A 27,956-nucleotide genomic window follows, 5' to 3' on the forward strand; every position below is an offset into this window, starting at 1 on the left:
CATTAAAAGCCTACCAACCAAGAAAAGCCCAGGAATAGATGGATTCTCAGCCGAATTCTACAAGACTTTCAAAGAAGAATTAACACCAATATGCTTCAAAGTACTTCATGAAACAGAAAAGGAGGGAACCCTTCCAAACTCATTCTGTGAGGTTGATATCACCCTGGTAGCAAAACCAGACAAAGACCCATCAAGGAAAGTATACTTTAGACCAATAACCCTGATGAACACAGATGCAAAAATTCTCAATGACAAATCATATACAAAAACATTAAAAAGATAGTGCACCATGATCAAGTGGGATTCATCCCAGTGATGCAGGGTTAATTCAACATACGGAAATCAATAAATGTAATACATCATATTAATAGATTTAAAACAAGATCTCAAAACAACATCATCTCAATAGATGCAGAAAAAGCATCTGACAAAATATAGCATACCTACATGTTCAAAACACTAGAAAAACTAGGGATGGTAGGAACATACCTCAACATTGTAAAAGCTATATATGCTAAACCCAAGACCAGCATCATTCTAAATAGAGAAAAATTGAAAGCATTTCCACTTAAAACTAGGACAAGGATGTCCTCTTTCACCACTTCCATTCAACATCATCCTTGAAACTCTAGCCAGAGCAATTAGACAGAAGAAAGAAATTAAAGGGATACAAATAGGTAAAAGAAGAACTCAAACTATCACTATTTGCTGAAAACATGATTCTATAAGATCTAAAAAATCCCACCAGAAAACTTCTAGAATTAATAAATAAATTCAGCAAAGTAGCAGGATATAAAATCAACACCCATAAATCAAACTCATTCCTATACATCAGCGAAGAATCCACTGAAAGAGAAATTAGGAAAACTACTCCATTCACAGTGAAAACTACAGAACACTAAAGAAAGAAATTGAAGAAAAACCCAGAAGGTGGAAAGATCTCCCATGCTCCTGGATAGGCAGAATTAATATAGTCTAAATGGCCATACTACCAAATACAGATTTAATGCAATTCCTATTAAAATCCAAATGACATTCTTTACAGAATTAGAAAAAGCAATCATGAAATTTATTTAGAAAAATAAGAGACCCAGAATAGCTTTTAGCACTTCTTAGCAAGAAAGATGAAGCAGGAAGCATCATAATACCAGACCTTAAACTATACTATAGAGCTACAGTAATAAAAATGGCATGGTATTAGCACCAAAATAGACATGTAATTAGACATGTAGACCAATGGAACAGAATGGAGGACACAGAGACAACCCCACATAAAATATGGTTATGTCATACTAGACAAAAGTGCCAAAAAACATGCACTGGAGAAAAGATAGTCTATTCAATAAATGGTGCTGGCAAAACTGGAAATCCATATGTACCATAATGAAATTAAACCTTTATCTCTCACCCTGCACAAAAATCAACTCAAAGTGGACCAAAGATTTAGGCACTAGAACAGAGACCCTGTGCCTAACAGAAGAAAAAAGCGGCCCAAATTTTTACCACATTGGCCTAGGATTTGACTTCATTAATAAGACTCCTAAAGCTCAAGAAGTAAAATCAAGAGTTAAATGGGATAGATTCAAATTAAAAAGCTTTTTCTCAGCAAAGGAAACAATTAATAAAAGTGAGGATAGAGCCTACAGTTTGGGAGAAAGTCTTTACTACAACCAATTCCAATATAAAGAACTCAAAAAACTTAACACACACACAAAACCAAATAACTCAATCAATAAATGGGCTAAGGAACTGAACAGACACTTCACAGAAGAAGAAATACAACTGATCAACAGATATATGAAAAAGTGTTCAACATCTCTAGCAATTAGAGAAATGCAAATCAAAACTACTCTATGATTTCATCTCACTCCTGTCAGAATGGCAATCATTATAGAGATTCCTCAGAAAACTGGGAATGGAACCACCATTTGACCCAGCTATACCACTCCTTGGTTCATACCCAAAGGACTTAAAATCAGCATACTATAGTGATGCAGCCACATCAATGTTTATAGCAGCTCAATTCACAATAGCTAGACTATGAAATCAATCTAGGAGTCCCTCAAATAGATAAATGGATAAAGAAAACGTGGTATATAAACCTAATGGAATAATACTCAGGTTTAAAGAAGAGTAAAATTATGGAATTTGCCAGTAAATGGTTGGAGCTGGAGAATATCATGCTAAGAAAAATAAACCAATCCCCAAAAAACAAAGGCCGAATGTTTTATCTAATATGCAGATGCTAATTCACAATAAGATGGGGGGCACTAGGGAAGAATAGCATTACCTTAAATTAGGTAGAGGGAAGTGATGAGAGGGGAGAGGAGGGAATGTGGGGATAGGAAAGGTAGTAGAATGAAACAGACATTATTACTGTATGTGTATATGTGACTACCTGACCAATATGATTCTGCAACATGTATACTCAGAAAAATGAGAAATTATATCCCATCTATGTGTGATATATCAAAGTGCATGAATGCATTCTACTGTCATGTATCACTAATTAAAACAAATAAAAAATTTAAGAAAAAAAACAACAAATATTCCGGGCTGGGGCTGTAGCTCAGCAGTAGCACGCATGAGGCACTGGGTTCGATCCTCAGCACCACATAAAAATAAACAAATAAAATAAAGGCATTCTGTCCATCTGAAACTACAAAAAAATTAAAAACAAAACAACAAATATTTCATGATTCTTAAAAAATACCAGATAGTTTTAAAGCCCATCACAAAGACAACAGGTATTAGTTATACAATTAAGTGATTAGATGAGGGCAGGAAAGTCAATGAAAATGTAAGGTGGTATTTTATTTACTTTGGAAAATCTGCTAGTGCACTATTTCAGCTGTGTCAGAGATATCATAAAACCATATTATACAAATGAGTGCACTTTAAAATATAAAAAATAGCCTAGAAAAAAACCCAGCAATTTTGAGTTCCTCATTTCCATAAACTGCAGTTCTGTTTTTATTTTCACCATAATTCTATTATACTTGCTATTATAATTCTACAACCTATTTAATCTAGTTCACAACTAGGGTTGCAGGGAAGATAAGCCATTTTCAAGACAAGCTGAATGAGGTTATAAGTAGCACTGTGGCTGGGCATGTGTGGTGGTGCACACCTGTTATCCCAGTTATTTGGAAAGGTGATGTAGGAGGATCCCAGCCAGCCTGGGTAACTTAGCAAGACCATGTCTCAAAACAAACAAACAAAAGAACACTGTAGATTCTTGGTATTCTGATTAATAACATTCTCAGAATAGTATGTAACCTCAATTTTATGGCTCTTTTTAACTTTTTTAAAGAGAGAGAGAGAGAGAGAGAGAGAGAGAGAGAGAGAGAGAGAGAGAATTTTTTTAATATTGATTTTTCAGTTTTTGGTGGACACAACATCTTTATTTTTATGTGGTGCTGAGGATCAAACGCAGCACCCCACGCATGCCAGGCGAGCGCATTACTGCTTGAGCCACATCCCCAGCCCACCTACAAGGATTTTTGCTCCATGTTCCTTACTGTTTGAAAAATGAGAAGAAAATACCTTCAGATTTTATTAAAGATTCTTTCTAACTGCTCTCCATACTATTTAACACAATTAGAAAGCAGCATTGATATTATCAGATTTTGTTTTGTAAAAAATTTTAAATTACAAATATGTTAAGCTTTATGATTTTTCATTGGATCAGCAAAGCTTTTAAAATGAGTCATGGTGCCAGTTATTGATATAGAATGCTAATGAACTCCTTCAGTTCCAAAAGATAATAAAATGGCTGAACTGTGGGTCTTTATGGGTAATGGACAAATAATAATAGTGTTAGTTATGAACTGGTCTCTACTTATAGCCTGAGGACTCTTTTCTGCCTTCACTCATGAGTAGGTCACGGACAGAAGAGGAGGGTTAGGGTTTCAGCTCCACTCAACTTTTGATGAGATGTGGCAGTGATGCTGAACGATGGTTCTGTCCTTCAACTAGGCCTGCAGGGGACCTGCAGGCAATATGTCACTGAAAATCACATTCTGAATTTAGTTTAACAAAAATATCCTCTGCTGCTTTCACAGTTCTAGTCCTAGAAATTATTTTCCTAAAACCATATCCTTTCTTAAAGAGTGAAGTACATATTAGTGTTCAGTGCCTGGGAAGAAGTTAAACATATCCTGATTGCTATTCTATATCATCTATCTTAGCAAAGTTTTACTATTTTAGTCACATCTCCCATCTCACATCTCCCATGGGTAAGCAGGAAGTGAACTTCTCAAGCAAAATTAGCCCATTTATATAAACCTCTTCTTAAATATTGTTTTCATGGATGGATTCATAACAACTACAAATCATTAACAGCTTAGAGAAGAACAAAAGAAGTAGTTCGACAATTTGAATTGATGGTAAGTCTTACTGTCTTGAGCTCTAATGTGCTTATCAAGTGGAGCTTTTCAGACTAGGATTTGTTTTTATAACAGTTGTGAAATCCTTTATTTTGATCACACTATTTCTGGAGGGAGCGTTTTCCTCTTGTTCTTAGGTAATGAAACTAAATTTGAGAATGTGGAGCTGTGTCTACTGAAGCATATGATTCAATCTTAGATTAGTGAATATAAAGATATCATTTAAGGAAGACTTTCCCCTGTTTAATATATCAGAATCATACTAATAGAAATCATTAGTGTATGTGGACAAAACTAAAATAGATTAAAAAAATTTTTCTCATGTAAGATTTAGATTAGCATTGCCCAGAAATATGTGATCCAAAAAATGTGAGCAAGTAAATAGCCACATTAGAGAGTAAAAAAGTAAAATTAACATTATTAATCTAGTTTATTTAAATCAACATATATTTACAGAAGAGTTAATATAGCAGCCTGAGGCTGCTCCTTTAGAAAACTGCTTGCAAGGTTGGCCCTTCGCTGCCATCTCTGAATTTGGCTTTTCTCCTTTCCCTAACAGATAAAGGTAGTTCACAATGCTTACAGTTTGCTTGAACAATGTTATTTATGTCCAAACACTTGCTTTCAATCTGTATGCTAGGACTTTTGGTACATGCAAGACTGAAGGTGCCTATGTGACCAGACTCCAATAAAAACACTGGGTGCTGTCTAAGCAGAAACACTGTATCCATGTTACTGCATCTTTTTTTGTTTTTAAAGATTTTTTTTAGTTGTATATGGACACAATATTATTTATTTATTTATTTGTATGTGGTGCTGAGGATCGAACCCAGTGCCTCACACATGCTAGGGAAGTACTCTACCACTGATCCACAACCCCAGCCCTGCATCTTGGTTTCTTGAGAAACAACATGCTCTGATGTCTCTCCTAGAAGGCAGCAATCATAAGAAGCCTGTGCAAGGACTTTCCAGACTCAAGACACAAAATCTTCTTCCCTTGAAGACCTATTATACATCCTTTCTCTAATCATTCTGAGCTGTAAGTACAAATATATGATATTGGGAAGCTTTGAAACAGTGTTCAAAATATTTTCATTTTAACATGTAATAAATCAAGGTATTATTAATGTGATACTTTATATACTTCATTCCAAATCTTTGAAATCTAGGATATATTTTTATAATTGTAGCACATAACTATTTAGATTGGTCACATTATAAGAGCTCAACAGCTAGCTACATGTGGCTAAAGGACAGACAGTACACTGAACAGCAAAGGTAGAGTTGTCTGGAGTAATAAATAAACTAAGGAGAAAAGTAAGAAGGCTAAAAGATTTTGTGAAATTTGTCTTTGTATAAAGCACTGATTTGTACCTATCTGAAATAGAGAAATAACCTCTGTACAGCTGCTTTATATTTTTTAATTTTGAAAGTTATCAAATTAAAACTATATTTTCAGAAATAAACTCAGATTATATCCATCATACAAAAAGCAGCAGTAGCACAATTAGCTCATGGCAAATACCACGGCTGATTCCTGACACCTGTAACTGCTCGAGGAACTCACAATGTCCCAACAACAGAACCCTGCGCCCTTTTATCTGCTCAGTTTTTACTTTCCAAGACAGACCAACAAAAAATTCTAAGTATCTCTTGACTCATTTTTGCTGTCCTTTCACTCTTCATTGGTCATCAAATCATGTTGACTTTGTCTCTGTAACTCTTCTTTACTCTCAATGTTCTAGCTTTCTTCAGACCTTCATGACTTCCTACCTTGACTACAGAATAACTTCTAACTAGTCTCCATGCATCATGTAAAGCACAGCTTTGATTATGTTATTTTTTAATACTTTTTAAAATTTGTAGATAAATGTAATACCTTTATTTATCTGATGCTGAGGATAGAACCCACAAGTGTTCCACCACTGAGCCACAACCTAACCTTACCTAACCCTGATTATGTTAATTTTGCAGTACAAAATTCCCAGATATCTATAAAGTCTAAATTTAATCTTTAATTTAAAAGCATTTACATTGTAGCTTTAAATGACATTACCTGGCTCATTTTTCTTCTATACCACTACTTATGATCTGAATTAGCTCTGGTTCAATGCCTATGTACATTCTACGGTTTCTATTTAGAATTAACAACCTCAATTAATGTTTTTACCTTCTAAAGTATATCTACTTTCAAGAATAAACTCAAAGAACCTACATTCAAGGGCCACTTGCTCCATAACCGATGCTACCTGCCTGAAGTAATGGGGCTATTTAACAGGAAAGCACTGTGTCATATGTCTCAAATTGTCTTTGTCAAATCCGTATGCAGCAATATAAAATTAAACTCCTATCTCTCACCTTGCACAAAACTCAACTCCAAGTGGATTAAGGACTAGGCATTAAACCAGAGACCCTGTGCCTGCTAGAAGAAAAAGTAGGCCTAACTCTCTACTATGTTGGCTTAGGAACCAACTTTTCTCAACAAGACTCCTAAAGAAGTAAAATTTTACAAGTAAAATTAAGAATCAATAAACGGGATGGTTATCCAACTAAAAATCTTCTTCACAATAAAGGAAACCTCAAGAATGTGACGAGAAAGCCTACAGAATGGGAGAAAATCTTTGTCACCTGCACCCCATATAGAACATTAATCTCTAGGACATATAAAGAACTCAAAGAACCTAAAACCAAAAAAATAAATAACCCAATCAATAAATGGGCTAAGGAACTGAACAGATGATGAAGAAATATGATCGGCCAACAAATATAAGAAAAAATGTTCAACATATCTAGCAGTTAGAGAAATGCAAATTCAAACTACACTGAGATTTCATCTCAGTCAAGTCTGAATGGCAATTATCAAGAATACAAGTAACAGTAAATGCTGGCAAGGAAAATGTGGGGAACAAGATTCACTGATACATTGCTGTTGGAATGAAAATTGCTGCAACCACTCTGGAAGGCAATATGGAGATTCCTCATTAAACTTGGAATGGAACCACAATTTGACCCAGGTATCCCACTCCTCCGCATATACCCAAAGGATTTAAAATGAGCATCCTATAGTGAAATCAATGTTTACAGCAGTTCAACTCACAGCAGCTAAGCTACTGAACCAACCTAGGTGCCCTTCAATAGATAAACAGATAAAGAAACTATGGTATATATACACAATGGAATATTACTGAGCCATAAAGAAAAGTGAAATTATGGCATTTGCCAGTAAATGGAGACTATCATGATAAATGAAATAAGGCAATCTCAAAAAACCAAAGGCCAAATGTTCTCTCTGATATGCAGATGCTGACTCCCAATCGGTGGGGCAGAGGGAGGGGAGGATATTCACTGGATTGGGGTGGGGGACATGGGACAGGACGGGTGAAGGGAAGTGGGATGGGAGTGGGAAAGACAGTAGAATGAATTGGATACGACATTCCTATGTTCATATATGAATACATGACCAGTGTAACTCCATATCATGTACAACCTCAAGAATGGGAAGTTATATTCCCTGTGTGTATGATATGTCAAAATACATTCTACTGGCTGTGGCTGTGGCTCAGTGGCAGAGCACTTGCCTAGCATGTGTAAGTTACTGGGTTTGATCTTCAGCACCACATAAAAATAAATATATAAAATAAAGGTATTGTGCGCATCTACAACTAAAAGTATTTTAAAAAATACATTCTACTGTCATGTATAACTAAAAAAGTATAATTTTTTTTAATATTTATTTTTTAGGTGTAGATGGACACAACACAATGCCTTTATTTTTATGTGGTGCTGAGGATCAAACTCGGGTCCTGCCCATGCTAGGCAAGTGCTCTACCACTGAGCCACAATGCCAGCCCCCCAGCCCCCGCAAATTTTTTTAAACGGTAAAAAAGTCTGCACTGTCATTATTTGCATGTATGTCACCTCAATTAAGTGACTGTAAGATCTTTCAGGACAGAAACTACTTTATCCATTCCTATACTTCACAGCAACAAAGACACTACCTTGAATGATAAATATTAAGTGAATGGAAAGTTTTATTAGAAGACTGGTTGGCCAAATTGGCTTCATAACCCAACCATTTGGTGCCAACCTCTTTAAAATTCTTTAAAAAGTTATAAGAGTATGGCCATAATATAGCCTGGATAAATATCAATCATGATTTTTAATATAGAATCTATATCATAAAATAATATCTTGAAATTATAAGTAAAGGAAAAAAGTTTTTGAATTTCTCAAGAAAACTATCTGATAATTCTTACTGTTACACCTTTGTACTTATAAACTTGGAATTTTTACAAACTGTACTGCTTATCACTGCATCATATTTATCAGCCAGGGTATAAAAGGTAAAATTCTGTTTCATGAGCATAATCTTAGGTAAGATATAATATTATTTTTAGAATATATGTGAAATGAACATACACACTCAACTATACCTGGGCAGTTTAAATGTGTCTTTAAATGGTAATTTTCTTCACATAGGAGATGAATCTGAGGAAAGGGGCCATCAGAGAAGCTAATCAACCTTGCCTATCCCTGAACTAAAGGGCCATTTAAAACTGTGTGTTTTTTATCACTGGGACCTAAATACTTCACTCAACAACTTGGAGAAGGGAAAGTGTAGTCTGGTTTAAGTTTTTAGTCCACGGTTGGCCACCTTCATTGCTCTAGGCCTGAGGTGAGACAGAATATCATGGTGGAAGGATATGGAAGTTGAAAAGCAGAGAGGAAGAGGAGAGAAGAAAGAGGAAGAGAGGGAGAGAAGGAGACAAGAAAAGGAGGAAAGGAGAAAAGGAGAAGAGAGGGAGAGAAGGAAGGGGCAAGGACAAATATAGTTCCCAAGAGCAGGCCTCCACTGACATACTTTGTCCAACCACACCCCACCTGTTCACAGTTTCCACCAGCTCCTAATAGTCCATTCAGATTATTAGTCCACTGATGATGTTAGAGCCTTCATGATCCAATTATTTCCTCAAAATCTCACTTCTAGACATTGCTATATTGGGGGCCAATCCTGAGCTTCTGGGGGACATTCCAGACCCAAATATAATGAAAAACAAGTAAAAAATGATGGCATTTTGGAAAGTGGATTCTTGTCAAAATATAATGTACAATGTTTTATGAGTCTTCTTATAAACTCCCTTTTTCTTCTTTTTTTCCTAATTGTATTTTTTTCTCTTTTGGCTCATTAGAGCTGTACATAATGATGTAATTTGTTGTTACATATTTGTACATGCACAGAATATAACAATACAATTTGACTAATATCAATTCCCAGCACTTCATCCCTTCCTCCCACTCCTTGGTTCCTTTCCTATAATAGTCTCCCTTTGATTTTTAGGAGATGGTCTCCCAACTTTCTTTTTCCTCTCTAGTTTCCACATATAAGAGAAAGGATATGGCCCTTAGCCTTCTGAGTTTGACTTATTTTAACACAATGGTCTCTAATTCCATCCATTTTCCTGAAAACGATATAATTTAATTTTTCTTTATGACTGGATAGAATTCTGTTGTGTATGTATGCCACATTTTTAAAAATCCATTCATCTGCTGATGGACATCTAGGCTGGTTCCTTAAATTCCCCTTTTCTCAAGTTGGTCTATGTTGGCTTCTGTCCCAGGACTCCTAAGTCCTGGATTTCAAAACTGTCCCTATGCTTTTGAGTTCCTTTAGAGTAGAGATCAACCTTAATGGATCTGCATCTTTGGTGCCTAGCACAGCACTGGACAAGTAAAGATGAGAACCTGGAGTAATAGAGAGACACCCCAGCTGTTCTCCTGAAGTTCCATTTTCCAGTCTCGCAATTTCCTAGCAAGATAAATTTCCTCCACCTTCCTATATTCTGTGATATGCAGACAAGTCATATAACAATGCAGATGGAGGCCAGGAACAAAGAGATTGTCAGCTCCCCTTCATTTTACACATACATATAAAATGTCTAGAAAAGATGGTTTAATCAGCACTTTAATCAAATCTAAGCTACTATGAGATGAAAGCAATTCACTGTACTAAAATAAAAATAAATTGTAATATGACTTGCTCTTATGATAAGTAAAATAAATATTAGGGAGTATTGACACAGCACTTGAATGTTTAGGAGATAATAAGGCAAAGAAATATAGCAGAACCAATTTTTCATGGTGGAGATTTACTCATCTGAATTATCAGGAATCTAAAGGATAAATTCCAAAATCTATCCTCAGAATTTCTCCAGATTAAATTTTGTTTTTTGATGCTGGGGACTGAACCCAGGGCTGCCATGGAGCTACCCCCCCCCCCCCGCCCCCACCTGTCTACTTTTCTCCACTCCTAAGCCAATTGTTTGTACATGAGCTATAATAACCTTTAATTTGAAAAGATTTCCACCAAATAGTAAGGCCAACTTTTAAAAATAAAAGCAATTCATAAAAAGATATGATCTACATCTTACAACTTATTGACAGAATATGTACAAAAGGAAGTGAAAAGGGAATCAAAACTTCATTTCAAAAAGGCAGTAATAGATGACTGCCTTCTAGGACATATAGAATAAATGGCAAATTGTACCAATCCTTCCTTGTTGGTAATTATTTATAATGTAATGAATTAAAGTCTCCAATAGTAAGACAGAGATTGGTAGAAGGAATTCAAAAAATAAGGTCCAAGCCAGGTGTAGTGGTGCATGCCTGCAATCCGAGTGGCTCAGGAGGCTGAGGCAGGAGGGTGGCGAATTCAAAGCCAGCTGCAGCAAAATCGAGGTGCTAAGCAACTAGGTGAGAGCCTGGCTCTAAAGAAAATACAAAATAGGTCTGGGGATGTGACTCAGTGGTTGAGTGTCACAGAGTTCATTCCCTGGTATCCCCATCCTCCCCAAAACAAGGTCCAATTATCTGCTATCTGTAAGATCACTTTGGATCTAAAGATACAAATGAGCGGAAGTATGGAAAAAGATTCCACACAAATAGCTATTAAAACAGGAAGAACTGATATAATTCTCAGACAAAAATAGATTTTAATTAAAAATGTTTTACAAGAGACTCATTGGCAAAGACATCCACAGGCAGAAGATAAAAGAGAGGCGAAAAATATTTCAGGCATATGGTCCAAAAAAAAAACCCCAAAAAACAACAAACAAGTAGGAGTAGCTATACTCATATTTGACAAAGCAGATTTCAAGCAAAAATTAATCAGAAGAGATAAAGAAGGTCAATACATCCTAGTAAAAGGAACAATCCAAAAAATGATATAATGATAATAAACGCCTATGCTCCATACATTAAATCCCACATGGAGTCCAACACAATACTACTGAATGATTTCAATACACCCTTATCACCAACAGATGTCATCAAAACATAAAATCAATAAAGATATCTCCAACATAAACAACACTACAAATCAAATTAACCTATCAGATATCTACAGGATATCCCACCCCTAAACAGCTGAACTTACCCTTGCAATTGTGCATGGAACTTTTTACAAAATAGAATATATTGTAGGCCACAAAGCAAATCTTAGCAAATACAACAACAATAAAATCCTGATATGAACCCATGTGTCCTATGATGAAATGAAGCTAGAAATCAACAGTAAAAATAATAGAAACCACATAAGCACATGGAGATTGAACAATACTTTCTTAAATGAAGAATGGATGAAAGAAGAAATGAGAATAGAAGTCAAGAAATTCTTAGAAACGAAAGGTGAGAAACATATCAAAAATCTTTGGGACAGTATGAAAGCTATTCTAACAGTAAAACTTATAGCACTGAGTGCCTAAAGTTAAAAAATCAGAGAGATTTCAAATAAGCTTATGCTCCATTTCAAGACCTTAGAAGAAGAATGAATAACCCCAAAACCAGTAGAAGACAGGAAATAATTAAGATGAGAGTCAGAATTAATGAAATTGAGAATAAGAAAACAGTGCAATGAAGAGTTGATTCTTTGAAAAGATAAATAAGATTGACACTTAGTCACACTAACAAAAAGAAAGAGTGGGAAGATGCAAATCAATAAGATCAGAGATGACAAAGGAGATATGACCAGACCCCTCTGAAATCCAGAAGATTATCAGAACCTATTTAAAAAATTTTATATTCCAATAAATTGGAAAATCTGGAAGACACTGACAAGTTTCAACACATATATGAGCTGCCCAAAAGGAATCAGGAAGATACAGAAAACCTAAACAGACCAATATCAAGTAATGAAATTGAAACATCAATTAAAAGCTTTCCAAAAAAGAAAAGCCTGGGATCTGATAAACTCTCAGCTGAGTTCTTCCAGACCTTTACAGAAGAATGAACATCAGTTTTTCTCAAATTATTCCACAAAATTCAAAGCAAATGAACACTTTATGAAGCCAGTCAGTATAACCCTAATACAAAAATCAGACAAAGACACATCAAGGAAAGAAAACTACAAACCAATAACCTAATGAACACAGATGCAAAAATCTTTAAGAAAATGTTAACAAACCCCATTGAGTACATATCAAAATGACCAAATGTGGGGCTGGGGCTGTAGCTCAGTGGTGAAGTGCTTGCCTCACATGTGTGAGGCACTGGTTTGATCCTCAGCACTACATAAAAATAAATAAAGATACTGTGTGTTCATCTATAACTAAATAAATATAAAAAAATGACCAAGTGTGTTTCATTCTAGAAATGCAAGGTTGGTTCAACATATACATCAATAAATGTAATTCATCAACTGTAATTCATAACAAGCAGAATTAAGGACAAAAATCACATTTCATCTCAACAGATGCAGAAAATGCCTCTGATAAAATCCAACACTTATTCATGTTAAAAATGCTGGAGAAGCTAGAGGCTCAATGAACCTACCACCTTAACATCGTAAAGGCCATTTATGACAAAGGCAAAGCCAACATAATACTAAATGGAGAAGAACTAAAAGCATTTCCTTTAAATTCAGGAGCAAGACAAGGTGTCCGCTCTTGTCACTCCTATTCAATACAGTCCTCAAAACACTGGCCAGAGTGAACAGGCAAAAAAAGGAAATCAAGGGGATACAAATAGGAAAAAAAGTCAAACTGTCTCTGTTTGCCAAAAACATGATCCTATATCTAGGTATTATGGTTTAGATGTAGTGTTGGAAAGCTCATGTGAGACAATGTAAGAAGGTTTGGAGAAGAAATGATTGGGTTATAGCCTTATCCTAATCAGTGAGTTAATCCTGAATGGGATTAACTGAGGTGGCAGGGTGTGGCTGGAGGAAGTGGGAATTGGGATGTTGTTTTGGCATATATATTTGTATCTGGAGAGTAAAGTCTCTCTCTCTCTGCTTCGTGATCACTATGATGTGAGCTCCTTTATTCCACCACCCTCTCCTGCCATGATGTTCAGCCTCACATTGAGCCCTGAGGAATGAAGTCAGCCTTCTCTGAACTAAGACTTCTGAAACCATGAGTCCTCAAATAAACTTTTCCTCCCCTACAGTTGTGTTGGTCAGATCCTTTAGTCACAGCAGTGAAAAAGCTGACTTAAAACACAAGGAAACTTAAAAAATTCTTGCCAGAAGACTTCAGAGCTTATAAATGAGTTTATTAGCAAACAAGCAAGATACAAGATCAATAGCTTTCCAATAATTCAACAGTGATTTAGCAGAGGAAGAAATCATTCACAAAAACCTCTAAAAACTTTAAATACTTGAGAATTAATCTAACCAAGGAGGTAAAAGAGCTCTACAATGAAAACTATACAACGCTGAAGAAAGAAATTGAAAAGACCTTAGAAGATGGAAAGACATCCTATGTTCTTGGACAGGCAGAATTAATATTGTCAAAATGGGCTTACTACCAAAAGCAATATACAAATTCAATGCAATCCCCATCAAAATACCAATGACATATTTTCATAGAATCAGAAAAAAACAATTCTCAAATTCATTTGGAAGAGATCAAGAATATCCAAAGCAATACTAAGCAAGAAAAGTGAGGAAGGAGGCATTAAAATACCTGATTTGAAATTATACCACAAAGCTGTAGGAACAAAAACAGCATGGTATTGGTATCAAAACAGATATGACACTGAATGGAATAGAAGACACAGAGACAAATCCACATACCTATGGCTGTCTAATATTTGCAATGGTGTAAAAATATATCTTGGAGAAAAGACAGCATTTTTAACAAGTGGTGCTAGGAAAACGAATAGCTGTAGTAGAAAAATGAAATTAGACCCTTCTCACCCTGCGCAAAACTCACAAACTGAACTGGATCAAAGACATGGAAATTAGACGAGAAATTTTACAACTTTAGAAGAAAACATAGAGTCAGTACTCCAATATATAGAACCACAAAGTATAAGAAATAAAATCATGAATCAACAAGTGGGATGCCAAACTGAAAAGCTTCTGCACAACAAATGAAATAATTAAGAATGGGAAGAGAAAGCCTTCAGATTAGGAGAAAATTTTAGCCAGCTACTCCTCCAATAGGGGATTAATATCCAGAATATACAAAGAACTCAAAATACTTACCAACAACAACAACAAAACCAAATAACCCAATCAACACATGAGTCAAAGAACTAAAAAGAAACTTCTCAAAAAAAAACACAAATATATGGCCAATAAATATATGAGAAAATGTTCAACATCTACTGTAATCAAGGAAGTGCAAATCAAAACCACACTAAGATTTTATTTCACTCCAGTTAGAATGGCAATGAACAAGAATACAAACAGTAGAAAATGCTGATAAGATTGTGGGGAAAAAGGTACACTTGTACATACTGGTAGGACTATAGACTAGTACAACCTATCTGGAAAGTAGTATGGAGATTCCTCAAAAAACGAGGGATGGAACCACCATGTGACCCAGCTATCCCACTCCAGGGTATTTTCCCCAAAGATCTAAAACTGGTATACTACAGTGACACAGCTACATCAATGTTTACAGCAGCACAGTTTGCAATAGCTAAATTATGGAATCAACCCAGTTGCCTGTCAATAAATGAATGGATTAAGAAATTGTGATACCCATACAAAATGGTGTTTTCTCAGCCATAAAAAAGAATGAAAATATGGCATTTGCTGATAAATGGATGGAAATGGAGAATATTATGCTAAGTGAAATTAGCCAAACTCAGAAACTCAAAGGTCAAGTGTTTTCTCTCAGATGCAGAAGCTTGAGTAAAATAAAGGAAAAGGGGAAGAAAGGTAACATAAAAAACCAATCAAATACAAATTAATTGATGAGTAAAAGGAAGTGTATTAGAGAAGAGGGTGAGTGGGAGAGAGGAGGGAGAGCGGGAAGGATAAGGGGGATCATGAACTGATACTGATTTCCATGCATGTATGAGATTGCAGGGGTTAACCCAACCATTGTGTTTAACTATAAAGCTCTTAAAAAATAATAAAAGAAAACATTAACGCCATATTTGAATCTTTGATGACCAAGGTCTTTGATGGATCATAATTAGTTCCTAAGCTGAATTAATTCTACTGACAATTATTTTTAAAGCTCAAGTCTTTTTTTCTTTCCATATTTTTAATTGGTGCACTATAGTTGTGCATAATGGTGGGATGTGTTATATATTTGTGCATGTACACAATATAACAATAATTTGGCCAACATCATTCCCCAGTATTTGCTCTTTCCCTGCCCTCCTTCCTTCCCTGGTCCCTTTCCTCTACTCTTCTGATCTCCCTTAGATTTTCATGAGATTTTATCTTCCCAAACCCTACTTTTCTCTTCCTTTTTCCTCTGTGGCTTCTACACATGAAAGAAAACTTCCACTTGTGGCATATTTCATTTAACATAATGTTAAAGAAATTTAACACAATGTTCTCAAGTTTCATCCATTTTCAAGCAAATGACATAATGTCATTCTTCTTTACAGCTGCATAAAACTTAATTGTGTATAAATACTACATTTTCTTTATCCATTCATCAACTGATGGACACCTACCTAGGTTGGTTCCATAGTTTGGCTACCGAGATCTTTCTTGAGAGAAAGGAAAGTCTCTATACTTTCTGCAATCCCTATAGTTTTTACACCTTTATAGTGAGATAGTGTTGTAATTTATATATGAACATAGTATTTTCACCCATGATGGTCTATTTCTTGAGAACAGGGTCTGAGATAATCATTTCTACACACTTTCAAAAGTAAATGCTCAATAGTGTCGCATGAACAAGTGAAAAATACGTAAAAGATCTCAATGCTATAGGAATTATTTACTTACGTTCCACAAAGGAAGTAAACAGCATTCTAAATCTGCTAAGCCGACTACCTTCATCTGCCCACATTCTTATCACTCCAACTCCTGTTTTAAGCATTACATCATTGGCCACAGTGCTGCAAAACTTGGCCTTCAGATTTTCAATAGCACTGCTTCCATCGTACACTGCAACAAAGTTTCTCTTGCATTCATTTGAGTGCTCCATTTGATAATCTAGGAACCTCAAATATATCTGTAACATTAAAACAAAGAAAAAAAAAACTGCTTTAAAAATAGTATTTTTTCCTACTTCTTTTATCCACAGTCAACATGTTAGACTGAATTATGACAGTTGACAAATAGATATAAGGCTAATAGCTAATTGAAAAGTCTAAGACCAATGGTCTGTTACTTTGGTTGTGTTAATAATAGAACCAAGCATTAAGGAAACTGAAGTTTGTGTTTTCTCTACAAAGTTAAGTTTTGCAAGAGGCTTTAACTGTGTTAGAGTTTCCTCATTATAAAACAATCTCATGGTACTGATAGGTAGAGGAAATAAATCACTCAAAGGTTATATTTTTCTAAAAATGTGACTAATATTTTTCTTCCAGTTTTCCTGTACATTTTAATATTTAAGTTTAATCACAGGAAATAGAAGATGTATGTACCCTAGTTTTGTTATAACCCAACAGAATATCATCTATATTCTTGAAAACAATGCTCATTCCTACAATGTATTACCATTCACTTACCCACTACTCTACTGTTGCACACTTAATTGATGTTTTAACATTCCACCCCTTAAAACGCTCTATATTTTTTGGACTGGTATATGATATCAACTGTATTTTCAAAGTAAACACCTTTATTTGTTTATTAAAATTTTACAGGGAGTTTGATACCTGGCACCAAGTTTTCTTAAAATACACTTGGCTCATTCTTGTTTGAATATTTCTTTTACATCTTTGTCTTAAAAAGGCAAAGCATTAATCTTTAGAAGAGGTTCATGAAGTAGGTATCATTATTTATGAAGAGACTCAGGAACTTGCCCAGGGTTATTTAGAGGAAGGATTTGAACCCAGGTTAGTCTAAGTGTCTTCTTCTCACTTCATAGGTTGCTTCACACGTGTGTATGTGCAATGTGCACACACACATACCCGCACACACACACCCACTCTTCTCACCCTCTTGACTGTAGATACTCATGTGTCACTCTAAAAGTAAAATAAAAATTCAATGAATAAAGAATAAAGATTTCCCCTAAATTTCCACTGAAGACACCTAATGAGTACACACTTTCTAGTTATTATTCCTGAGGTTGTGGTAAGTCACCCCTACCCTTTTATTTAAAGGGCTTAATAAAACAAAAAGTTTTGTCACATATTTTTTACCTTTTAAACTACTTTGAGGGCATGAAACTTAAAAGCAGAATTAAAATATAGCTCAAATTTTGACCAAGTTTGGTTTATTTGAAATGACCAGTTTGCCACTTCCATGAGAACGTCAGACGTTTAGTTATGAAATAGGTTTTCCATTCTAAAACTTATTTTCATGCATGTATTTTAACATACAAATTGCATTTTCTTAAATGTTATCATTGGATCTTATAGATTTCGCCATTATTTATATAACCAAATCACCCTGCTCATAGTTCTATGGTAGTGGGTATCCCTAATACTATAATTATCTCCTCCTTTAGATTTTAAGGTCTTCTGATCAGAGGACCATATGCTCAGTTATATTCAATATAACTCGCTCAGAGCAGGCAGTAAGTTAGTAGCTTTGTGTTAATTATGAACTGGCAAAACTAAATATCAGCTAAATTACCAAGATGTCTGAATTATTTACATTGTACTTTTAGTAAAATATAATCTTAAGTGGCATATTTTTCTTAAATATCACTCATTAACTAGTTTATACTATTTCAAGTATTCAGTGGTTATGATGGCCTTTCATCTTTTTTTAAATAAAACCAGGTGTTTGCTCATTATGTTTAACATTGTTTTTTAATGTCTAATATGACATTTTATTTATTTTTATTATTTGTATTTGTAGATGGACAACATATTTATTTATTTCATGTGGTGCTAAGGATTGAACCCAGTGCCTCACATGTATTAGACAAGCGCTCTGCCATTGAGCTACAACCCCAGCCCTGTGTTTAACAATTAAAAAAAAAATTTGTTTTTTTTTAGTTGTAGATGGACACAATACCTTTGCTTTTTTTATGTGGTACTGAGCATCGAACCTAGTGCCTTACATGCGGTAGGCAAGTGCTCTACCACTGAGCCACAACTCCAGGCCACCCCCCATGTTTAACAATTTTTAAAAAAGGATTGAAGTCATTTTTTAAAACTGTGTATAACTTTTTTACTTAAAAATTAATGAAAAGTAACACAATCTCTACTAGTCAATAATCCAGATAACACTCCTAAAATATCTGTGAATGTGGAATTATCTTTCACAAAATGTTTCAATAAAGAGTATGGAGTTCTAAAACATATCATTTAATTTCATGGAAATAAATATCTAAATATTAAAAATTGTCAAATATAAAAAAAAGTATTGCTGATTCGATTAAAGCCTGTGTTCCCATTACCCTTCCTATGTATCTTTAGTTTGATTTGTAATTACTATATTTTAATGTTTATGAATCTAAAAAATATATAGTATTATTTTAAAACATTTTATCACTTATAAACCACTTTCCATCTTTTTATGGGATTCTAGTTTGCTTTCACTTTTAAAATTTATTAATACTGCTGCAAATATTCTTGTATTCTCATTACACACATAAATGATGATTTCATTTGGGTATCTATCCAGAATTGTACTTACTATGTTTTAACATATCACCTTTCAGCTTTAACAGAGTTATGCTGATAAATGACTATAGCAATTTATGCTCCTAAAGCAAATTAGGAGTTTCCATTACTCACTTCTTGCTAACATCTCAAGAAATGTTCCCTGAACCACCCCTGCCTCCAGGGGAAATCTGTCAAGTTGCTTGCTACTTTGCAGGTGTCTGTCCTATAGTGTGACTTTTCCCAGAACTTTACATAAAGTCATATAGTACATAGCTTTTTTAGCATGATTTGTTTGAGAGTATTGCATTTGTCAATAGAATGTCCCTTTTTAATGCTGAAAAGAGTATACTATCTGGATATGCCTGAGTCTATTCTTTTAACAGCGGAAGAAACTTGAACCTTTCTTTGCTTTTGATTATTATGGACAAAACTGCTACAAATATTTGCATATTTATTATATGAACCACTTTCATTTCTCCTGGGTACACATTCAGAAAAAACCAGAGTCACATGGCAATTTTATAGGAAATTACCATGATGTTTTCCAGAGTGGTATATCATTTTGCATTCCCACGAGGAATGTATCAGAGTTTCAGTTACTCTTTAGGTTTCCAGGATTTAGCGTTTTTTCTTTTCTTTTTTTTTTTTTGGTGGAAGGTCGTGTCACTGTTTCCAAGATTAGTCTTTAATTTTTAAAGCAAGCCTCCTGCCTCAACCTCCAGGTGAGGCTTTACGCATATGTCACCAAGTCTGGTTTGGTATTATTTTTTTTTAAATAATCAGTTTTAATGGCGGTATATCATTGTGATATACTACTATTTCACTGTGGTCTTAATTTGCATTTTTGTAATGACTAAATGTTATTTGAATTGTCTGATAAAATTTTCCCACTTAAAAATTGGGTTGTTGACCAGAAATATGGAAAAAATGTGCTCTATATGTGTAATACAAATTGTAATGCATTCTGCTGTCATGTATAACAAATTAAAATAAAAAAAATTTAAAAAAATTGGGTTGTTGGGGCCAGGGCTGTGGCTCAGTGGTTGAGCGTTTGCCTCGCACGTGTGAAGCACTGGGTTCAATCCTCAGCACCACATAAAAATAAATAAATAAAATAAAGGTGTTGTGTTCATCTACAACTAAAAAATATTTTAAAAGAATTGGGTTGTGTGCATACTATTGAGTTTGAGTTCTGGAAAAAAGAAGTCTTCAGAAAAAACTGTGATTTGCAAAAGCCTTTTCCCAACCAGTGGCTTTTCACTCAATAACATCCTTCACAGGGAAAAGCTTTTTATTTTGATGAGTCCAATTTATGCGCGCGTGCACACACACACACACTTTTCACTTATGGATAGTTCTTTGGTGTCCTATCTAAGAACTGCCTAACCCAGAGTCATTTTTTTCTGGAGCTTGGGGTAAAGCTCAGTGGTAGATACCTAGCTAGCACAGAGCAGGTCAAGTTAGATCCCCAGCATTGGGGGAAAACGAAGAAAAGATTTTCTCCTGGATACTTACAATTTAACGTTTATGGTTATAATATATATTTAGGTTTTGTGTGAGGTACTTTATAAATGTCAAAGTGCATTTTTTAAAACTGCAGACTTATATTGTTCCATCCCCATCTGCTGAAGACTACCCTAACTCCACTAACTGCTTTGTATATGTCAAAGAGCAATTAACCATGTTTACACAAATCTAATCTCTTGGGCTATTTATTTTGTTCCATTGACCTGTACCATTTTGTCAATATCACATTATCTTGATTACTGAAGTTTTATAGTAAGTCTCCATCTCCATCTTCATTCTTTAACAGTATTATTTACTTACCATTAAGTTCTAGAATTAGTTTGTTAATATTTACAAAAGTACGACTGGGATTTTGATGGGAATTGTGTTCAACTATACAAATCAATTCTGAAGAACTGACATTTTAGTGTTACAGAGTCTATCAATACATGTATACAGTGCATCTCTTCATTTAGGTCTCTAAATCTTTTAATCAGTGTTCTACACATTTTCAGTTTATGGATGGTGCATATACTTGTAAGATGCTTTTTAGAAACGGTACAGTTTTCTTAATTTTCAACTGACTGGTATTAGTAGTAAATAATAAGACAGACAGTATATTTTGCATATTGGTTTTATATCCTGCAAACTTGCTAAACTCATTTTTGTTTCAGGAATTTAAAATTTTTTTTGGTAGAGTTAATGAAATTTTTTATTCAGATAATCAATCACGTAAATCTACAAAGACAGTATATTTTTCCTTTTTGCACTGGCTACAATTTCTAGTATGGTGTTGAATAGGAGTTAGCTACAAATTCCAAAGGGACAAGTATTCAGGTTTTCACCATTAAATGTGATATTAGCAGGAGGCTTTGTAGATATCCTTAATCAGGTTATGCAAACTTTTTTGAGATTTATTTTTATTTCGAATGGGTACTGAATTCTAATGAATGGAGATGTCTGTATCCTTTTTTTAAGGTCAATTTTAGCTCTTTTATGGTGAATTACATTGACTTTTTTCAGATGCTGAATCAGACTTGCATTTACAGGATAAACCACTCTTCACTGTGATATAGTATACTTTTTATACATTGCTATATTAGATTTACTAATCTTTTGTTGAGGGTTTTGGCATCGTTTTCTTAATGAATTGATAAGTAGTTTCCTTACATCTCTGGTGATATCAGAGTACTGTGTTTTATAAAATTAGTTTACATTGTACCCTCCTCTTTCATTTCTTGGAAGCGATTGTAAAGAACTGGCATCGTATCTTTCTTAGATGTTTGGCACAATTTGCTGGCAAATCCATCTAGGCCTGGGTTTTGTTAGATTTTAGATTATGAATTCAATATTTGAATAAATATGGGATGATTTACCTCATATAGTTATTGGATACATTTGGTAGCATGTAGATTTTTAAGGAATTTGACCACATTCAGTCATCTGATGTTTGAGCATAGAGTTGTACTATATTTTATTATTATTTTTTAACGGGGAGAATGATAGCCTCTCTTTCATTCTTGATATTGATAAGATGGCTTATATTTGCCCAAATTGGATAGGCAGAACTAACATCATCAAAATGGCGATATTACCAAAAGTTCTCTATAGGTTTAATGCAATGCCAATCAAAATCCCAATGGCATTTCTTGTAGAAATAGAGAAAGCAATCATGAAATTCATATGGAAAAATAAAAGACCCAGAATAGCAAAAGCAATTCTAAGCAGGAAGTGTGAATCAGGTGGTATAGTGATACCAGATTTAAAACTATATTACAGAGCAATAGTAACAAAAACAGCATGGTACTGGTACCAAAACAGGCAGGTGGACCAATGGTACAGAATAGAGGACACAGAGACTAATCCACAAAGCTACAACTATCTTATATTTGATAAAGGAGCTAAAAGCATGCAATGGAGGAAGGATAGCATCTTCAACAAATGGTGTTGGGAAAACTGGAAATCCATATGCAACAAAATGAAACTGAATCCCCTCCTCTCGCCATGCACAAAAGTTAACTCAAAGTGGATCAAGGAGCTAGATATCAAATCAGAGATTCTACGTCTGATAGAAGAAAAAGTTGGCTCCGATCTACATATTGTGGGGTCGGGCTCCAAATTCCTTAATAGGACACCCATAGCACAAAAGTTAATAACAAGAATCAACAAATGGGACTTACTTAAACTGAAAAGTTTTTTCTCAGCAAGAGAAACAATAAGAGAGGTAAATAGGGAGCCTACATCATGGGAACAAATTTTTACTCCTCACACTTCAGATAGAGCCCTAATATCCAGAGTATACAAAGAACTCAAAAAATTAAACAATAAGAAAACAAATAACCCAATCAACAAATGGGCCAAAGACCTGAACAGTCACTGAGCTTCTTACTTCTTACATCTAAAAATTCATGTCTTTCACTAAATTTGGAACCTTTTAGCAAGTATTTCTTGAAGTATTTGTTCTTTACTAATCTCTGTTCCTTCTAGAATTTAAAATGATATTTTAGGCTTACTAAATTTGTCCTACAGGCTTCTTAATTGGTTCTCAATATTTTTTTTTTGTATTTCAGACTGGACAATTTCTAACAAGTTATCTTTTAACTGACTATCACCTCCATTCTGATAGAAATTACATATAATAAGTATTTCTAAAAACTTCAGATATATTTTTCTCTTTTGCTTGTATACCTCATTCTTTTATACTAGCAAAGAACTGTTTATAATATTCTCCTATGATAACCTAAAACACTTATTAACAAAAAAGCAGACAGAATAACTTATCCCAAGTTTAATAATGATCATTTCAATCTTATTTAAACTTTATCTATGTCTCTCCTCACTTCTGCCCCTTACCTATTAGACTAATCCCATTTAATCTATAAATAATTCCATTATGTAGTGTTAAAGTCACTTAAAAAGTAACCTCTACACTATTATTAAACCAGCCAATTTCTTAATATCAAGCACAGTGTTTAAACTTCTAATTGTCTCTTAATGTCATTAGCTCCTCCCTGCCATTTACAATTTGTTGTACTGGTTGATTCCATATCTTGACTATTGTGAATAATGCTGCAAAAATATAAAGGTGCAATTATCTGTGTGACATACTGATTTCTCTTCCTTTGGATATGTGCTATGTAGCAGAATTGGTGGATCATATATCAAAACTATTCTTACTTTTTTTTTGAGAAAATGTCACTGTTTCTGTAACAGTGGTAACTAATTTACATTCCCACTAATGATGTATAAAAATTCCTGTTTCTCTACTTCCTCCTCAACATTTATTGATTTTGGTATTTTATAATGGCTATTGTAACACTAAGATATCTTACTGTAGTTTTGATTTGCATTTCCCTGATAATTAGCGATGCTAAGCATTTTCTCATATACTTGTTGGTAATTTGTGTATCTTCTTTTGAGAAAGGTTTATTCAGATTACTTGACCATTTTTTTTGCTCGAGTTCCTTAAAGAGTTTTTAACCTTTGCTATAGTTTATTTATGACGTTTTCCAATTCTGATTTTATGTGGATGTGTCTTTTTTTCTAGATTAATTTTGCCAGTGAATTGCTTATTGTTATCCTTCACAAACAGCTAATTTTTGGTTTTGTTAAATTTTTAAAGAATTTATTTCTGCTTTTAAAATCATTATCTTTCTTCAGATTTGTCGTTTTTAAATGTCTTCAGTTGAATCTTAGCTCATTAAATTTCAAGCTTTTTTTCTTCTAATGGATGTGTATGGTTGTAAATGTCCTCAAAATACTGGTGTATAGCTGCATCCTACAACTTTTTTTTTTTTTTTTAAATAAATGGACACAATACCTTTGTTTATCTTTTATGTGGTGCTGAGGATTGAACCCAGTGCCTCACACATACTAGGCAAGCATGCTACCACTGAGCCCCAGCCCCCTACAAGTTTTTGACATGTGGTATTTCTTTTATTGAGTTTTAAATGTTTTCAGATTTCTATCCTGATTTCTTCTGATCTATGAATAAGTAGAATATTATTCAGTTTCCAAATATATGAACAAATTGCCAAATATATAAGGTTGTGAAGTAATTTCTTGGTTGCCGATTCCTAGTTTAATTGTATTTTTTTTCAAAGAAAGCTCTGCATAATCCCAAGCACTGGTGTATGTTCAAATTTCCTTTATTAGCCAACTCTATAGACTAGTTTTGATAAATGTTTCACACGTAGAGAATGAATGTTCTCTGGATGTTCTGTGCAAGATACATGTCGATTAGGTATACTTGTGTTGTTTGAATCTTTTGAGCCTTAATAACTTTTTTGTACATTTGGTCAATTAATCATTAAGAAGGAAAAAATGTTCCCATTGTAACTTTGGATTTCTTACTTTTCCCCTGGCAATGATGAATCTGTAGCTTAAACATTCTGAGACTACATTAATTTGTAATAATTTTACATTATTTTAACTTCTTTGTGAATTGGTGACCTTCTTGATTTTTATTTTTATAGTTCCATCCATTCTCTTTTGGTATTTGCCTGTTATTTTTTAGTTTTCCATTTTCAAATTTTCCTGTAAGCAGGATATATTTGGATTTTAACTATAGCATTTGCTTCATTTATTATTTTTGCCTAGAATTACCTCAATATTGCCCTCATTTTTGAATCATAGAATTTAATATGGAAATGGAGGTTGTCAGTCATTATTTTTCCTCTCAAAATTTTGAAGATATTATTCTGCTGTTGTTGAGCTTCTGTTTTGCTATCGATGGTGTAGTGACAATCTAAATAGCATCCTTTTGGAGACAACCTGATTGTTTTGTCTACTCTTATCTCAAGGGTAGGTTGTGAGCATAGGTGTTTTCTTTTGGATGTGTGAGATTATCTGCAATGGTGGTTTATGAATGGCAACTCTGTAGCCTTATTGGTTATTCTGGACTTATTTTTTGCTAGATGCCTCAAAAAGTTTTATGAGCCTAGGACCATTTTGTTAATTTTGGGGCTCCATGGTTCCTGGATTGAGCAGGGAATGTAAACTCATATCCCAAAACCAAAGACACATTTCTAATTGAAAGTCCTAGGGGAATCCAGCCTTACCTCCAACCCCATTCAAAGAACAAGCCCATAAAAATACATTATTTGTCACTGACATGTGCCAGTAGATATATTTTTTAATTAAAACAATTTTTTAGAGTTGTATATGAACAAAAACCTTTATTTTGTTTATTTATTTTTATGTTGTGCTGAGGATTGAAACCAGTGCCTCACACATGTGAGGTAAGCACTCAACTGTTGAGCCACAACCCCAGCCCCAGTAGATATATTGTTTTAAATTTACCCTTTCACGTAAGTCATCTCCCTCTGAGGGTTCTAGTTCTAAGCTATTTAGGGCCTCACTAAGTTGCTGAGGTTGGCTTTGAACTTGCAATTCCCTTGCCTCAGCCTCCCCAGCCATTGGGATTAGAGGCGTGCATCACCATGCCCAGCTGTAAATCTGATTTTCATGATTCTTTTAAAGGTATGTTCTCCCACCCCGTCTCTCTTCATAAACATATATTAAATCTAATTTTTGACTCTGTTGATATTCCTTAATTAGCAATCAATCTCAACCTGTTAGAGTTATTTACAACATTCTTCTCTGAGGTACTTCTAAACGAAAACTCTACATAATTAGCAGAGATCAGCTGATGTGTAAGAACACAGAATTCAACATATTTTACACTGGTCAGTATAACCAACTCTGAGACCTCCAAGAAGACTCTAACCTCTTGCAGCCTAATTTTCTTAACCAAACAAAATATTTTTAATGATAAACGGATCAATATTTGTACTCACCATTAGGAACCTACAGATTTTAAGATCTTTTTTTTTTTTTTTTTTTAAATGAGATCTTGCTATACCGCCTGGGCTGGACTTGCTATCCTCCTGTCTCAACCTTCACGGTAGGTGGGAATACAGATATACGACACCAAGTCCAACTAGATTTTTAGAATCGTAGACTTTTAAAATTAAGAACCTTAATGTATGTGTAAACTTCCTGAAATTTATATTTGTTTATTTAACTCTAACAGTGCTGGTGCCCAATAAAGTAAGTGAAGTAAAATTAAGTTTTTTTAAAGTTGTAGTGTTGTAGTATCAGTTTATATAGTCAACAAATATCTGCATGAACAAAAGCAACAATTTATACAAATCACGTCTTATGTTCTTCCCTGAAGTGACTCAATACATAATAATACCTTAGCTTTTGGAGTAGCTTTAATTGTCCATATGCAATCAACTGCTTGGCCAGGTTTTGTTTTTTCTTCTTGTTCTACCTGACTAGAACGTACTATTCCATCTGCTCCCGAGAGCTCAAACTGGCAATCTAGAGAGAATAAATGAATGACGTTCAAAGGAAAACAAGACTGACCAAAAATGCCATGGGGAAAAAGAGGTAATATACTAAACCTGGGATGGGATTTAAAATACCTCCTAGGTAAGTAAAGTCTGGATCTGTAACAGAAAAAAGAAGAAAGTTATTCGTATTGAATTACTTTAAGGCTTAAATATTAGTTTACCTCAACAGTCCATTTATGAACTCACTTATAGAATCAATATTTATTTAATGATGATGTTCATATTTTTGATCCCATCATGAATTAATAACTTATGCTGCTTGAAAACTCACATCAATTACCAAAAGTAGTAGTCTGTTGACCAATGAAGGGATAAACAAAATGTGGTAACACAAGGGAATATTAGTGCAACCTTTAAAAAGAAATGAAAGTTATTTTGGCTGAATCACATTAAAATTTGTCTTAATAAATTTTTTTGCATAGTAAGAGTAGTGGTGATAGTTGCAAAACATTGTGAATGTACATAATGCCACCAAATTGGAGATTTATGAATGGTTAAAGAGTAAATTTTATGCTATGTACATTTTACCACAAGAAATTTTTAAAAATTACAGACAGGGGCTTCTTTAAATACTACCTTAAAGTTCAGATATGACCTGCATTCACCAAAATACTAGAATAAAAAAAACTGCTGGAGAGTCAAAAATGTCTCAGAATCCTTATCTTGGAAAACCTATTTCATACATAGTTTATTTTATGTAATGGGATGCTCAATTCTTGTTAAAACT

At 34.2% G+C, this 27,956-nt stretch overlaps 1 protein-coding gene across 5 annotated transcripts in view; it reads right to left on the reverse strand.

Annotated features, from left to right (window-relative positions):
* Neto2 (neuropilin and tolloid like 2) overlaps positions 1-27,956 on the reverse strand; it is a 68,213-nt gene that overhangs the window by 14,615 nt on the left and 25,642 nt on the right. For 4 of the 5 annotated variants that reach the window (XM_058575868.1, XM_058575869.1, XM_046435146.2 and 1 more), the window contains exons 5-7: positions 27,281-27,325; positions 27,070-27,197; positions 16,582-16,810 (exon numbers count right to left, since the gene is read on the reverse strand). In XM_058575868.1, the coding sequence (XP_058431851.1) occupies positions 16,582-16,810; positions 27,070-27,197; positions 27,281-27,325 (402 nt within the window). The remainder of the gene's footprint in view (positions 1-16,581; positions 16,811-27,069; positions 27,198-27,280; positions 27,326-27,956) is intronic. The other variant, XM_046435147.2, reaches the window with a different exon arrangement.

This window comes from Marmota monax, unplaced genomic scaffold (genome assembly GCF_021218885.2).
Source record: "Marmota monax isolate L192 unplaced genomic scaffold, Marmota_monax_Labrador192_F-V1.1 WCK01_AAM20220418_F8-fsc00024, whole genome shotgun sequence".
NCBI lineage: Eukaryota > Metazoa > Chordata > Mammalia > Rodentia > Sciuridae > Marmota > Marmota monax.